Raw genomic sequence first — 16,852 nt, forward strand, 5'->3', positions numbered from 1 at the left:
CAGCTTCTGAATAACCACTGTGGAGATCAGAAGCACAGTTTGTGACTGGTTAGTGAATTTAACTTCAATGTCACCAAGCAGTTTGGAGAGTATCTGTTCTCCTTTTGCAGCCTGCCCTGACCTTGGTATTTCCAGTGAGGGCTGCCCCAGGCACACTGGGGGTATGTCTATACTGTGGTGCTATTTTGGGATACTTCTGGTGTTCCAAAATAGCTTTTCCGCATCTTGACAGTGCACCTATTATTTCAAAATATCTTTCAAAATAATGTGGGTGCTATTTCAAGGTGACTGTAAACCTTGTTCCACAAAGATTAAGGGACATTTCATAAAAGTGATTTATTTTGAGTGGATATTTTCAGAGATGTAAGCAGGGTCTGAATCAATGCTTCCATTACAGCCAGATGGAATGGGAAAGGAATCCTGGGTATGGTTATATAAATCTAGTTCAGTCAGTGCTATAGTCCTACTGGATGCCCAATTCTTAGAATGGTATTTTGCCTATTGTACTTAATTTGGATGTTATTTGGCCAAATCCATCACAGGGTGGCTCACAGGAACAGTGGCCAGCAGGCAGCAAACCATGTTAACTCTAAATGTAAGAATTGTAAAATATGAGCACCAAGGCTTTCAGTTACTGGGAATGCTGAAAAGCAGACTGTTTAACCCAGTCAAAGGAGAGACACTGTCATTGTAAAGAATGTTGGATGGACAAGGCTTTCTCTTCCAGACTCTGTGAAATCAAGTGGAGGAAGAGCAGAGCTTTGAACCAGCAGGCTACATGTCCTGCAGGTGTGAGCTGTGAGACTGGTTCAACCTGTTTCTCCCTCCTCCCCCTTTGTTCTAAAGATAGAACTAAAACAGACTCCATAAGAAATAATGTTATTATTTTAAAATGTTATTCCAGGGGATGCTGAAATCTTTTGGCTGGCCTGTGCTGTGGGCCAAGAGCTGAAATCACAGATGCTGACAGAGACATGAAATCACTTGGATTGGCCTAGAGCCAAATCCATCACAGGGCCAGCAGGGTGGCTGGCAGGAGCAGTGGCCAGCAGGCAGCATAGCAGTGGCAGAGAGCAGTGAACAGGTGGATGGCAAATGACCAGTGGAGTAAGTGAGATGCCTTCTAACGCATCCACCCCCCAGGATGGGAAGTGAACTCTGCAGATCACTTCTCAACTCTGCTTTTCCTGACGGAGGGCAGCAACTATGAGTAGGGTGCAGAGAAGGGCTGGGCATGTAAAAGGGACACTTACATTGCTGGACGTGTGAGCTGGAGAGCCAAAGGACATTGCTCAATCCACTTAAGCTAGGACATTTGCTCGTGGGTTGATTCTGAACTCTGCCTGGGGTATTTTCCCAAGTTAATGACATGTTACTTCTCTCCCTCTTTCATTAAAAGTTTCTTTTCTACACTCAGGCTCAATGTGTGTACATGGGGAAGCATTGCCTCTCAGAGGCACCCAGGGGTTTGTATGAATTTCCCAGGTTAGTCGAGCCAGTTCTGTATTCGATGGATGGAGAGGAACCCCTAGATATTGAGCACAATGCTGGCTGCTGTTGGCGCTATTTGACAGAAGGGTTACAGAGAACTACCCACAATGACTCCAAGATCTCCGTATTGAGTGTTTATAGCTAATTTAGTCCCCATCATTTTGTATGTATAGTTGTGATTATTTTTCAAATGTGCAATTCTTTGCATTTATCAACATTAAAACTCATTTGCCATTTTGTTGCCCAGTCACCTAGTTTGGTGACATCCTTTTCAAATTCTTCACAGTCTGCTTTGATCTTAACTATCTTGAACAGTTTAGTATCATATGCAAATTTTGCTGCCTCACTGTTTGCGTCTTTCTCCAGATCATTTATAAAGATATTGAATAGGATTGGTAACAATACGGACCTTTAGGAGACACCACTAGTTATTTCTTCTCATTCTGAAAACTGACCATTTTTATCTACTCTTTGTTTCCTGTCTTTTAACCAGGAGAGGACCTTCCCTCCTATCCCATAACATCTTACTTTACTTAAGAGCCTTTGATGAAGGGCCTTGTCAAAGACTTTCTGAAACCTAAATACACTATATCCACTGGATCCCCCTTGTCCACATGTTTGTTGACCCCTTCAAAGAACTGTAATAGATTAGTAAGGCATGATTTCTTTACAGAAACTCCATGTTGACTTCCCCTGACAAATTATGTTAATCTACGTGCCTGACAATTCTATTCTTTACTATAGTTTCAACTAATTTGCCCGGTACTGACATTAGACTTACTGGTCTGTAATTGCCAGGATCTTCTCTAGAGCCCTTTTTAAATATTGGTGTCATGTTAGCTATCTTCCAGTCTTTCGGCACAGAAGCTAATTTAAAGGGTAGGTTACAAACCACAGTAAATAGTTCTGCAATTTCACATTTGAATTCTTTTAGAACTCTTGGGTAAATGCCATCTGGTCCCAGTGACTTGTTACTGTTAAGTTCATCAATTTGTTCCAAAACCTCGTCTAATGACACCTCAGTCTAGGACAATTTCTCAGATTTGTCCCCTAAAAAGAATGGCTTAGGTTTGGGAATCTCCCACATATCCTCAGCTGTGAAGACCAGAGCAAATAATTCATTTTGTTTCTCTGCAATGGCCTTATCATCTTTGAGTGCTCCTTTAGCATCTCGATCATCCAAGGACCCCACTGGTTGTTTAACAGGTTTCCTGCTCCTGATGTACTTAAACATTTTGCTATTCCTTTGAGTTTTTGGCTAGCTGTTCTTCAAACTCCTTTTTGGCTTTTCTTAGGCTGTGTCTATTTTACGGAGTTTTTCTGAGATACCGGACTCTCACACAAAAACTCTGCCGAGTCCAGGTTATGTGTCTGGTCTTCCAAAAAATTTTTCCAACGAGCAGACACTCTTTCTGAAACCTCATATTCCTCATTTTATGGGGAATAAGAGCTCTTTCAAAAGAAGACGTTTTACTAACATTTGTCCCTTTGTAGATGGGCCAAAGGTCAGAAAATCCTTTGCCAAAAAGAGAATCAGAAAAAGGTATGCAAATTGCAGTTTGCAATTTGAGTACTTTTTTCCAAAAACAAAACAACAAAAAAAACCCAGTGGTGTAGACAACCTCATTATATTTTACACTTATTTTAACAAAATTTATGTTCCTATTTCCTTCACTAGGATTTAACTCCCACTTTTTAAACAATGCCTTTTTATCTTTCACTGATTCTTTTACTTGGCTGTTTAGCCATAGTGGCACATAGCAAACACATATCATCATCCAAAGCCCAAGATTTGGTGGTGAACAACTATCCAGATATATGTTGAGAAAATAACACAGTGGGGCACAGACTATCCAATAAGTTCTTGGACTGCATTGGAGACAACTTTTTATTTCAGAAGGTTGAAAAAGCTACCAGGGGGGAAGCTGTTCTAGATTTGATTCTACCAAATAGGAAGGAACTAGTTCAGAATTTGAAAGTGGAAGGCAGCTTGGGTGAAAGTGATCATGAAATCATAGAGTTCACAATTCAAAGGAAAGGTGGAAGGGAGAACAGCAAAATAGAGACAATGGATTTTGGGAAGGAGGATTTTGGTAAGCTCAGAGAGCTGATAGGTAAGGTTCCATGGCAATCAAGACTGAGGGGAAAAACAACCGAGGAGAGTTGGCAGTTTTTCAAAGGGACATTATTAAGGGCCCAAAAGGAAGCTATTCCACTGCATCGGAAAGATAGAAAATATGGCAAAAGACCGCCTTGGCTTAACCATGAGATTTTGCATGATCTAAAAATAAAAAAGGAGTCTCATAAAAAATGGAAAGTAGGACAAATTACAAAGGATGAATATAGGCAAACAACACAGGAATGCAGGGGCAAGATTAAAAAGGCAAAGGCACAAAATGAGCTCAAACTAGCTACAGGAATAAAGGGAAACAAGAAGACTTTTTATAAATACATTAGAAGCAAGAGGAAGACCACGGACAAGGTAGGCCCACAGGTCAGTGAAGAGGGAGAAACAGGAACAGGAAACTTGGAAATGTCAGAGATGTTTAATGATGTCTTTGTTTCGGTCTTCACCGAGAAGTCTGAAGGAATGACTAACATAGTGAATGCTGGTGGGAAGGGGGTAGGTTTAGAAGATAAAATAAAAGAACAAGTTAAAAATCACCGAGGAAAGTTAGATGCCTGCAAGTCACCAGGGCCTGATGAAATGCATCCTAGAATACTCAAGGAGCTGATAGAGGAGGTATCTGAGCCTCTAGCTATCATCTTTGGAAAATCATGGGAGACAGGAGAGATTCCAGAGGACTGGAAAAGGGCAAATATAGTGTCCATTTATAAAAAGGGAAATAAGAACAACCCAGGAAACTACAGACCAGTTAGTTTAACTTCTGTGCCAGGGAAGTTAATGGAGCAAGTAATTAAGGAAATCATCTGTAAACACTTGGAAGGTGGCAAGGCGATAGGGAACAGCCAGCATGGATTTGTAAAGAACAAATCATGTCAAACCAATCTGATAGCTGTCTTTGATAGGATAACCAATCTTGTGGATAAGGGAGAAGTGGTGGATGTGGTATACCTAGACTTTAGTAAGGCGTTTGATACGGTCTCGCATGATATTCTTATCAATAAACTAGGCAAATACAACTTAGATGGGGCTACTGTAAGGTGGGTGCATAACTGGCTGGATAACCGTACTGAGAGAGTAGTTATTAATGGTTCACAATCTTGCTGGAAAGGTATAACAAGTGGGGTTCTGCAGGAATCTGTTTTCGGACTGGCTCTCTTCAATATCTTCATCAACGATTTGGAGACTGGCATAGAAAGTACGCTTATTAAGTTTGCAGATGATACCAAGCTGGGAGGGGTTGCGACTGCTCTGGAGGATAGGGTCATAATTCAAAATGATCTGGACAAATTGGAGAAATGGTCTGAGGTAAACAGGATGAAGTTTAACAAAGACAAATGCAAAGTGCTCCTCTTAGAAAGGAACAAGCAGTTTCACACATTGGCTGTGTCTACACTGCATTGGCTACGTCTACATTGGCACCCCTTTCCGGAAAAGGGATGCAGATTAGACACTTCGGAATTGCAAATCCGCGGGGGATTTAAATAACCCCACGGCATTTGCATTTACATGGCTGCCGCTTTTTTCCAGCTTGGGGATAAGCCAGAGAAAAGCGCCAGTCTAGATGCGATTCTCCGGAAAATAAGCCCTTTTCCGGAGGACTTCTTATTCCTACTTTCAAGCCATGTAAATATTTAAATCCCCCGCGGATTTGCAATTTCGACTCGTCTCATTAGCATCCCTTTTCCGGAAAGGGGTGCCAATGTAGACGTAGCCAATATCCAGAATTGGAAGCAACTGTCTAGGAAGAAGTATGGCAGAAAGGGATCTAGGGATTATAGTGGACCACAAGCTGAATATGAGTCAGCAGTGTGATGCTGTGGCAAAAAAAGCAAACATGATTCTGGAATGCATTAGCAGGTGTGTGAGGAAGACACGAGAAGCCATTCTTCCGCTCTACTCTGCACTGGTTAGGCCTCAGTTGGAATAGTGTGTCCAGTTCTGGGCAATGCATTTCAAGAAAGATGTGGAGAAATTGGAGAGGGTCCAGAAAAGAGCAATGAGAATGATTAAAGGTCTAGAGAACATAACCTATGAAGGAAGGCTGAAGGAATTGGGTTTGTTTAGTTTGGAAAAGAGAAGATTGAGGGGGGACATGATTGCAGTTTTCAGGTGTCTAAAAGGGTGTCATAAGGAGGAGGGAGAAAACTTGTTCATCTTGGCCTCTGAGGATAGAACAAGAAGCAATGGGCTTAAACTGCAGCAAGGGAGGTTTAGGTTGGACTTTAGGAAAAAGTTCCTAACTGTCAGGGTGGTCAAACACTGGAATAAATTGCCCAAGGAGGTTGTGGAATCTCCCATCTCTGGAGATATTTAAGAGTAGGTTAGATAAATATCTATCAGGGATGGTCTGGACAGTATTTGGTCCTGCCATGGGGTAAGGGACTGGACTCGATGACCTCTCAAGGTCCCTTCCAATCCTAGTATTCTATGATTCTATGACTGTTTCTAAATAGGAAGGTATAACAAGTGTAGCGGGTTCACTCGCTTTTACACACGGCTTCTTCCCTCAGGGTGGCTTGTGGGGAAGTCACCAGCTGCTCCGATGCACCCCCTTTGGGTGAGTTGTTCTCTTGAGGTGACTGCCCTCTGGCAGTGACCACTCCGTTATTGGTCCACTCCCCCATCGGGGGGGGGAGGGGCCAGGTCATTGTTCTTGCTTTGGTCCTCCTTCAGTGTCCTCCCTACTCCCTGGGACCCCTAGTTCTTCCCAGGAACACCCAGCTCCCTCCTGGAACACCCAGTTCCTCAGCACCTGCCAGGCCACAGTGGCCCACTGCCAGTCCCTATCTAGCCCCACCGGGCAGACTGCAGTTTCTCCAGGCCCCTCCTCCCTGGCCAAGGGCACGCCTCTGCCATTCGGTTGCCTCCTGCAACCCTGCCTTGCAGTTTTATGGCTTGGAGCTTTCCTGGCTCAAACTTCCCCAGCCCATCGCAGCTGCCTCCATGCACACCGCAGCTGCCTTCTTGCAGCCCGACCTTTTAAGGCTGCCTCCATGTGAGCCCTGGGCCTCAGGCCAGATAGCCTGGGTTTGTTAGGCCAAAGCCTCTCTCATTGCAGGCCATCAGGCTGATCTCTCTTCTCCTCCCAGGAGCTGCTCTTATTGCCTGGCCCTCCTTATCTGCCTCAGCTGGGCTTCCCTCACTCCAGCGCCCAGCCCCTTAAAGGGCCAGTGCACGGCCATGCCCTGGCACACAAGTAATCAGAATGTGTCACGGGGTTAAAGGGAAGAAATTCTGTTAGCAGATATGTTTTCATTGGTTGTAAGTGGAAGGTGCTGTAAGGATTGTAACTCACTGAGCATTACCCAAGGCCTTGCAAACAGATCCTGTACATGAGTGAGTGAGGGCACTCCTACAGATTGCTAGTCTGGAAAATCTCCGTTTCTATGTGGCTGTGGAATGGCGGCTGGGGTTTTAGTATCTTTATCCAGGCTTAAAGGCCTGGAAGCCAGTGAACGGTGTCCACTGGCACAACAGTGGGTGGTGAAAGACTGTCATGAGGGAGAAACTTAAAAAACAAGAAATGGTCTGGTAGCACTTTATAGACTAACAAAACATGTTGATGGTATCAGTAGCATTCGTGGGCACAGCTCACTTCTTCAGATGACTCCGGTCACGATCCCCTTGACATGGTTTGTTAGTCTATAAAGTGCTACCAGACCATTCATTTTTTTTTTAAGTTTATCCTTGTCAGGGGGTACACACCCCCCTGTGCCTCAGTGCCCCCTGACTGTCCTCATATAGCCCCTCTCAGGGCAAGTTACAGTCTGTATGGGTTGCTCATCATAGGCATTTGTCTCAACAGCTCTGCTTACCTAGTCGGCCTCCTGATCAGCTCACAAACCAGAGTCTTTGTCTCCAGCCCCTAGCCAAGGGGAGTCTTGGCTGGCCTACTCCCAGCCTTTACTGGCTCTCCCCAGCTTGTCTCCCTCCAAGGAGCTCCTGCTTCCTCTGCCGTCAGCCCTCCACTGGCTCTTTCCCCCAGCAAACTGTGCTCCTCCCTTTATAGCTGACAGCTTGGCTCGCCTAGCCACCCGGGCTTCCCGGATCTCTGACAGCTGGGGTCTCATTAGCCTAACCGCTTCAGCTGGGTTCTTCCAGCCACCCTAATTGGTTCAGCTCGCTTCTACAAGCCTTCTACAAGCCAATTGTGCTGCCCTCGATGGTTGTCAGCTGGGCTCTCCCTAGCCCAAACAGCTCCAGCTGGCCTCTTTCTTTCTAGCCCTCGCTCAGGGCCTGAGTCCTGGCCTTAAAGGGCCAGTCAGTGCAGGGCAGGTGCCCTGTCACAATCCTGCACAGACTAACTTGGCTACCTCCTGAAGTCTGTCATGAGGGAGTTTGGCTAATGAGAGGACAGGGCCCGTGATGGTGAGGAGCAGGCTGTTGTTGGTAAATTCACTTGGCTCCCTCTGATATTTGCTTAATGGGTGGCAACTTTCTTGGTTAACCTGGTTCCAGTGCAGAGCCTCCTAGTGTGCAATAGAACCTGGCACTGCTGTTCCGACTGGAGCTGTGCCCTGAACTGTGGTGCCATTTCTGAGTCCAAGGTGAGGTTTCAGCTAATTTCTGCACTTGCAAAATCTTGGAGTGGCCCCCATTAGAAATTATTGCCCACCCCTAGTATAGATTCTAAGTAATATGTTGATTCATTTGAACTTTTAGAAAATGAAAAATTCAATTTTCCTTTTCATATTTGGGTTAACAAGTTTTCTCCCTTCCTCCCCCTTTCTATGTTTCTATCTTTTCTTCCATTGGAAAGAAAGTTGTTGGAAAAAAAAGCAAAAAGGAGTATGAGAAGGCATACCCTCACGCACTCAAGGGAGAGAAGGGAACTGTTCATTTTCAGCACTGTATACTGAATTATAAATTCATTTATAATGAAGCCAAGCCTGAAAGGGATTTCTGTGCAGTAGGGAAAGGCACCTCCGTGGTCCCAGCACTACTCCTTTTCCAAACTGCAAAGCCTGCTGCAGTAAGGGAGGAGGCTGAGCTACCTGATTTCCCAAGGTCTCCTCCAGTTCCATGATGAAATGTTCTCAAGATGTCAAGACTATTTTACAGAAAGTGGAAAGTGTGAAGCAGCCGCCAGCTGGGAGTCTCTAGTAGCTCCCCCTCTAATTGCTGTAGCAGTGATTTGGAGAAGAATGGGGACACAGAGTTGGGAATATTTACCTAAGCCATGGGAGAATGTGCTGTACCTGCTGCCCTGCCCTGCCCTGCCCTGCACAAGGACAGACTTGCTGACATTTTTGCTGGAGAACCCAGGGCCTTCCCTGGCCACAGCTGTTCCTTTGTGATGCTTTTTACTGTGATTTTATTTTCCATAACTTTGCAATTGTCATACAAGGTTGAGGATCCAGCTCCCCCTCCCCTCGCTGTGCCCTGAGGTTCCCCTGCTCTGGGGCAGTGTCACACACTGAGGGCAGGTGTCACTAATCCAGCATTGCTCCTTCACTTACCTGAGCAAACCACACCGGCATCATTGTTGTGTGAGCATGGAGAGGCCCCCAAGGCAGTGACAGGACAGTGCCCCAAATGGGGCTCAGTCCCTTCACAGTGAAATGTGTCTGCCCAGACAGGGCCGGTTCCCTTCCCAAAGTGCCCTCCTCCTGGCACCGACACAGCGAATCCGCAGTCAAGCTGACGACAGAGAACGTTGGCGTCTGAGAGATCCCAGCGCGAGCCACAGAGGGTTCCCCAGGCACCAAACTCCTGGATCTCCACCCTCCCAGAGCAGGCTGTGCTGCCATTCACCAGCCGGAACCCTGTGTGCCCAGGGGAGAAGGGAGAAGGGTTTAGAGAGAAGGAGCCTTGGAATTAATTTAAAACAAATGTATTAGGGTGCCAGCCCTCCTGGTTTTGCTGGGAGTTGTGTGGAATCAGGCCCTAGTGCAGAGGTGGGCAATAATTTTTGATGGGGGTTCACTCCAAGAATTTGGTAAGTGATCAAGGGCTGCACTCTTCCATGATATTAATGGAGGAGGTGGGGATATGTGATGGAGGTTGGGTGCAGAAGGGAGCTTGGGGTAATGAACTGGGGTGCAGGAGGGTTTGAGGGGTCTGGAAGGGAGTTTGGTTGAAGGAGGCAGTTGTGACATGGAACAAGGGACAGATTCAGGGGTTTGGGCTGTGATTTAGGACGGGGTATTGTGATTTGGAGCAGGGGGCAGGACAAGGTGCAGGGATTTGGGTTGTGACCTAGGGAAGGAGGGGAATATGAGCAGGGGCAAGGGTTTGGGGTTCAGAGGCTGGGAGGAGGTATGTGCTCAGGAGGAGGGCAGAGGGTTTGGGCTATGTGGAGCAGGTGTGGGGGCAGTGGGCTGGGAGAAGGGAGGGGCTGGGATGCCAGAGGCAGGCTTTGGTTGGGAGACCTGAATTGGGTGACTCCCAGCCAGCAACCAGCACATTTCTCAGGGAGACTCTTTCCCTGCCTGCCCTGCCCCCCCCCCCCCCCGGCTGCAGGGCCATGTGCCTGAGGGGAGGTGGGAGTGGTGCTTTATGGGATTGTGCTGTGGGCGGGGCAGCACCTGAAGCCTCTCCCTCCTCTCCTCCCCATTGCAGCATTGAATCACAAAGGGCCGGCTGCTGCTTTTCCAAGCAGCATGGAGGGGCCAGGGCAAGCAGGGAGTTTGCCTGAGGCTGGCTCCCTGCTGTGTCCACAGGCTGGATCCAGAGGCGTGGGAGGCCAGATCTGGCCTGAGGACTGTATTTTGTCCAACCCTACCCAGCTCCTGGAGGCTACTGTTGCCAAACCAGAAAATTCTGGACACTACCAGTCTGGCAGTCCAGCAGGGCTAAGGTAGGTTCCCTGCCCTCCTCTCATGCTGTGCCACTCCCAGAGGCATCCGGCACTGTCCCTGTAGCCTTTGGTGGGGGAAACGGTCTCTGCATGCTGCCCTGTGCCGAGTCCATTGCCCAGAGCTGTGGAGCCAATGCCCAGGACAGGGGCAGATTGTCAAGCTCCTGATCCCTACCCCCGCCACAAGGGATGTTCAAGTTGATTTTGGAAGGTGGCTGAGGTAAGTGATGTCCCCTCCCAAACCGCACAGCCTGCCCCAGACCTGAGCCTCCTCCTACACCGAAATCCCTTCATGGAGTCCACAGCTACATTCAAATTTCCTCCCAATGCCAACATCCCACACCCCTTCCTGCACCCCCATGCCTGCTCCAGGTTCACCCTCTCACTCCCAAACTGCCTCCCAGAGCCCACATCCCCTCCTGCACCTCAGTCCTTTGCCCCTGTGAGGGTGGTTGAGAGGAAGTGATGGAGGGAGGGGGTTGGTGTGATTGGGGGTTATGGCCTCAGAGAAGGGGCAGGTAGGGGTGGGGTAAAACTGTTTTGGTTTGTGCCATTAGGCAGTTGACAGTTGGGAGATTTGTTCCTTCTCTGATTGTCTTGGATCATTTGCATTTTATGAGAAGCTGATGCCAACCCAGCTCCCTACAGAGTGTGATCATGTTACTGCTGCATCGTAACCCCAACTACACTTAGGACTGAATTTTACACTTAGGGATTTTAAACACTTTGGACTGAATCCTTACGTGAGCATATGACTCCGACATCATTTCTGTGTGAGCATGTCTGGCTGCCGTGTGACACCCTAGGACAGTACACGTGGTGGGACTCAGTCCCTTTACACTGGAATGCTTCAGTCCAGACCGGTCCACGTCCTTCTCCAAAGTGAGCTCTCCCTCGGACAGACAGAACCGTTCCACACTGCAGTTCGGTACAGATGACGCTGGCAGCTTTGAGATCAAAGTGCGCATCACAGACTGTGGCCCATAATTCTCCATTGCTTATCTCCACACGTCCTGAGCAGTCACTGTGCCCTCCAACCAGCCGGGGCTTAATGTGCCCTAGAAAGTCAATGAAGGCAGGAATGAACCGAGAGGCCTAGTGATTTAATTGCTCCCTTGCCATGGAACTTTGGCTAAAACCCCATCGTGGTTCACTGCCTATGTGCAGATATTGATGGGAAACAAAAAAGCAACAGATAATAAAAAGAAAGCATTGGAATTAGATAGAGTCAATATACATGAGAAGTTATGATGTGTAGCAGATAAGGGAAGCCAATGACATCAGGAACAATTCATGGGTGGCCTGAATGAAAATGAGCACCTGTGAAACATCTGGTGTCAGTGACATACCCAGGGTCACATAAGAACTCTGTGGGAGAGGCAGGAATAAAATCCAGTCTCCCACGGCAGCATTCGCCTGACTGAACAAGAGACCCTCCTTCTTCTTTCTGCAACCCTCTACCTCACACGCAGCAAGAAATGCATAGTCCTAATTCAGAGCACTGTCTGTACTGAATGAGATAAGGGTCTTCTGGGGAAAACAACAGGCTCTGTCATTCAAGACTGAATTGTAATGCACATACTGAAGTGGGCCGAAAATTGGTAAAGACAACTTTAATTCTGCCATTTCCTTATTTTCTATGGCTCAACTTTGCAAACTTACTGTTTCAGTTTTAATAGGACGGTGATTTTACCTTTGGGTACAGCCCCAGGGAGAATGATTTTGTTATGCTACATTTAATTTTCTTTAGGAAATATGCTTACACATAACAAGGAAATGCTTTATGCAAAATATTTTTGTAAGATGTCATTTGAAAAGATATAATCTGCTGAACATGTATATCCTATTTATGTCCATGTATCATTCCTGTAATTGAAGTTAGAAATGTGACATATTAACCTGTGTTACTAATGCAGAGGTGGTAATTGATGGTCATTAAGGATATTTCAGAAACTTGATGGCTCATTGATATGAGCAATGATCTGAACATTGATTTGTTTTTTCTGTAAGCCTGGGAGAGAGGGGCTATGGCTGATCCTACCAAGACAAACTTCTGAAATACCCTTAATGGCCATGACTTAGCCTGTCTATATGACCCCGGATACTGGGATTCACCTTGGAAACTGAACTTTTCCATTGAAAGTAAGAAAAAGTTGAAACTGAATACAAAGGGATTCCACCTTTGGCAAAATCAATATGAAGGTGGGAGGAAAAAAACCCAGCAGTAGCTCCCATACGCCCGGACACCCCTGCTTATTACCAAAGATGACTGCTGGAAACATTTGACAGACCAGTGGAAATGATCAAGTCCAAACTGACAATAATTGAAGGTAGGAAATTCCATGTAACCAGTTTCTTCTCACAGTAGCTTAGCTGGTGATTTTTAACTGATAACCTCTTCAATACGACTTTCTATACTGAATAAAATCACTTTATTTATAAACCCAGTGTCAATAACTATTAAGGGGGAAGCAATCTTTATGTAAGAAAGGAGGTGAACTCCATAATTTCAGTGTCTGTATTACATAGCCTGTGGACCATCTCCATGTAATTTCCTTATTTATTTCTGCTCAAATTTCCTGACAGGTAAGATTTTGTGAATAATTTCCAAGGTTTTAAAAATGAATTAAAATAACAGAATTTCTACAATCACAGAATCCTAGGGCTGAAAGAGACCTCAGGAGGTCAAAAAGTCTAGCTCCTTGCCCAAAGCAGGACCAATCCCAACTAAATCATCCCAACCAGGGCTTTGTCAAGCTGGGACCAAAAAACCTCTAGGGATGGAGATTTCACCACCTCCCTAGGGAATCCATTCCAGTGCTTCACCACCCGCCTAGTTTTTCAAGTTTTTCCTAATATCCAACCTAGACCTCTCACACTCTGTCTCCCTTTAAGGAGCACTGAGCCCATTGCTCCTCATTCTGCCATCTGTCACTACTGAGAACAGCCCCTCCCCAGCCTCTTTGGAACCTTCCTTCAAAAAGTTGAAGGCTGCTATCAAATTCCCCCTCACTCTTCTCTTCTGAAGACTAAATAAGCCCAAATCCCTCAGTCTCTCCTCATAGGTCATGCACTCCAGCCCCCTAATCATTTTGATCACTCTCCACTGGACCCTCTCCAATGCGTTCACATCCTTTCTATAGTGGGGGCCCCGGAAACAGACACAATACTACAGATGTGGTCTCACCAAAGCCGAATAAAGGGGAATAATCACTTCTCTGGGTCTGATGGCAATGCTACTTCTAATGCACCTTGTATGCCATTAGCCCTCTTGGCTACAAGAGCACACTGTAGACTCATGTCCAGGTTCTCATCCACTGGAATCCCCAGGTCCTTTTCTGCAGAACTGCTACTTAGCCAGTCGGTCCTCAGCCTGTAACTATGCTTGGGATTCTTCCGACCCAAGTGCAGGACTCTACACTTGTCCTTGCTGAACCTGACATTGAGCTGTTGATCATTACCCATTGGGCCCGACAGACTAGCCAGCTTTCTATCCATCTATCCAACCCATATTCCCTTAACTTACTGGCAAGAATATTGTGGGAGACTGTATCAGAAGGTTTGCTAAAGTCAAGGTATATCACATCCACTGACTTTCCTATATCCACAGAGACAGTTACCTCATCATAGAAGCTAATCAGATTGGTCAGGCACGACTTGCCCTTCATGAATCCATGCTGACTATTTCTGATCACCTTCCCCTTTTCCAAGTGTTTCAAAATGAATTCCTTGAGGATACCCTCCATGATTTTTCCAGGGATTGAGTTAAGGCTGACTGGTCTGGAGTTCCCTGGATTGTCCTTCTTCCCTTTTTTGAAGATGGGCACTACATTTACCTTTTTCCAATCATTCGGGATCTCTCCTAATCGCTACGAGTTTTCAAAGTTAAGGCTGTGCAATGACATTTGCCAACTCCCTCAGTACCCTCACATGCATTAAATCTGGACCCACAGATTTGTGTATGTTTAGCTTTTCTAAATAGTTCCTAACCTGCTCTTTCCCCATCAAGGGCTGTCCACCTCCTTCCCATACTGCTTTGCCTAGTGCATTATGCTAGGAGCTGACCTTGTCTGTGAAGAGAGAGGCACAGAATGTATTGAGTACTTCAACGTTCCCCACATCATCTGTCATTAGGTTACCTCCCTCATCCAGTAAGGGCCCCACACTCTCTCTGATTACCCTTTTATTACTAACATGCCTGTAGAAACCTTTTTTGTTACCCTTCACATCCTTGCTAGCTTCAATTCCAGTTGCGCTTTCGCCTTCCTGATAACTTCCATGCATTCTCGAGCAATATATTTATACTCTTCCCTAGTCATCTGTCCAAGTTTCCACTTCTTGTAAGCTTCCTTTTTGTGCATAAGCTCACCAAGGATGTCCCCAGTAAGCCAATCTGGTTGCCTCCCATATTTGCTTTTCTTACTGTGCATTGGGGTGGATTCTTCCTGTGCCTTCAATAAGGCTTCTTTAAAATACTGACAGCTCTCGTGGACTCCTTTCCCCTTCATGTAAGCATCCAAGGGAATCCAGCCAATCAGTTCTCTGAGATAGTCAAAGTCTGCTTTTCTGAAGTCCAGGGTGTGTATTTTGCTACTCTCCTTTCTTCCTTTGGTCAGAATTCTGAAATCTACCATCTCATGATCACTGCTTCCCAGGTTGTCACCCACCACTACTTCTCCTACTAGTTCCTACCTGTTTGTGAGCAGCAGGTCAAGTGTCATACGGCCCCTGGTCGGTTCCTTCTTGTACCAAGAATTTATCCCCAACATTCTCCAAAAACTTCCTGGATTGTCCGTGTATTGCTGTATTGGTTTCCCAACAGCTGTCAGGGGGTATGTCTACACTACAGCGCTAATTCAAACTAACTTAGTTCAAATTAGTTAATTCGAACTAAGCTAATTCGAATTAGCACATCCAGACTTAAAAACTAGTTTGAATTATTGTTTGCTAATTCGAACTAGCATGTCCACACTGAGTGGACCCTGAATTGAGGTTAAGGATGGCCAGAAGCAGTGCCGGCAGGGCAGCAGATTAGGACTTAGAGCGTGGAGCTGCTGTCTCAGGCTAGCCAAGGGCTGTGCTTAAAGGGACCCGACCCCCACCCCAGACAGACAGTTCTCAGGGGTTCCCCACTTGCAAAGCAGTCCTGGCTTGGAGTGCCCTGAGTACCCACACTCAGCACATCACAGCACTCGGCTATCAGCCCGGCTGCCCTTGCTGCAGGCTGCCATCTGGGGGGAGGGTCAATCGGGGGGCTGCAGGAGAGCTTCCACCCCAAGGAGCCCGCAGAGCCACCCCAGTCCTCCCCATTGGGGGCTCGTACCCCATTCCTCCCTCACCTTCTTCCACTTACCCCTCCCTAGCCCCCCTTCCTGATGTACAAAATAAAGGACACGTGTGTTCAAAAATGGAAACTCTCTTTATTGAACAAAACTCAGGGAGACTGGGGAAAGGAGCTGGGAGAGGGGAAGAGAGAGGGTGGGAGAGGGGAGGGCAACTTAAATGATTAGGGGTTTGGAACAGGTCCCATATGAAGAGAGGCTAAAGAGACTGGGACTTTTCAGCTTAGAAAAGAGGAGACTGAGGGGGGATATGATAGAGGTCTATAAAAGCACAAGTGGTGTGGAGAGGGTGCATAAGGAAAAGTTCTTCATTAGTTCCCATAATAGAAAGACTAGAGGACACCAAATGAAATGAATGGGTAGCAGGCTTCTGTCATGGCTCCTTCTCCACTCTGGCATGATAAATGCAGAAGTGGGGGCCAGCAAGTGTACCCCAAAGCCTTATCTACCAGGCTTTGGTATAAAACTTCCCCCAAAATCTTAAAAACCTAGATCTTGGGAACAAAACTTCCGCTGCCACCACCCAAATGTGGATAAAGAAATCAGGGGGAAGATCATTTGGGAAATCTCACCCCTAAGATAAAAATCAAGGCACACAATTAACCACTGCCAGGTTAATAAAAAGAAAAGAAAGAACTTTTATTCTTACAACAATATCCCTGTTATCAGCCCCTCTTTTCATAGCTCCCTGGTCACTGACTCACTTCTATATGAAGCCCAGGCCTTCCTGATATCCCTGCCCCCGATTAAGGCTCAACCAATGATCAGAGGCTTCTTGATTTCAAACCCTTATTAGAAGCTCACAGCTTCCAATTGGAGGTCAGGGATAGAGTCCAGAGTGACCTAGACAGATTGGAGGATTTGGCCAAAGGAAATCTGATGACGTTAAAAAAGGACAAGAGCAGAGTCCTGCACTTGGGAAGAAAGAATCCCAAGCACTCTTACAGGCTGGGGACCAAATGGCCAAGCAGCAGTTTGGCAGAAAAGGACCTGGAGATTACAGTGGATGAGAAGCTGGAGATGAGTCAACAGTGTGCCCTTGTAGCCAAGAAGGCTAATGGCATATTAGGGTGCATTAGGAGGAGCATTGCC

At 46.4% G+C, this 16,852-nt stretch overlaps 1 protein-coding gene across 1 annotated transcript in view; it reads right to left on the reverse strand.

The window, feature by feature from the left end:
- Positions 1–16,852, reverse strand: part of LOC142829940 (scavenger receptor cysteine-rich type 1 protein M130-like) — a 72,263-nt gene that overhangs the window by 26,833 nt on the left and 28,578 nt on the right. Inside the window, exons 3-4 of the mRNA XM_075932623.1 lie at positions 11,162–11,476; positions 9,079–9,384 (exon numbers count right to left, since the gene is read on the reverse strand). Coding sequence (XP_075788738.1) covers positions 9,079–9,384; positions 11,162–11,476 — 621 coding nt within the window. The remainder of the gene's footprint in view (positions 1–9,078; positions 9,385–11,161; positions 11,477–16,852) is intronic.

Source organism: Pelodiscus sinensis, chromosome 1, assembly GCF_049634645.1.
Source record: "Pelodiscus sinensis isolate JC-2024 chromosome 1, ASM4963464v1, whole genome shotgun sequence".
In the NCBI taxonomy this organism is placed as follows: domain Eukaryota; kingdom Metazoa; phylum Chordata; order Testudines; family Trionychidae; genus Pelodiscus; species Pelodiscus sinensis.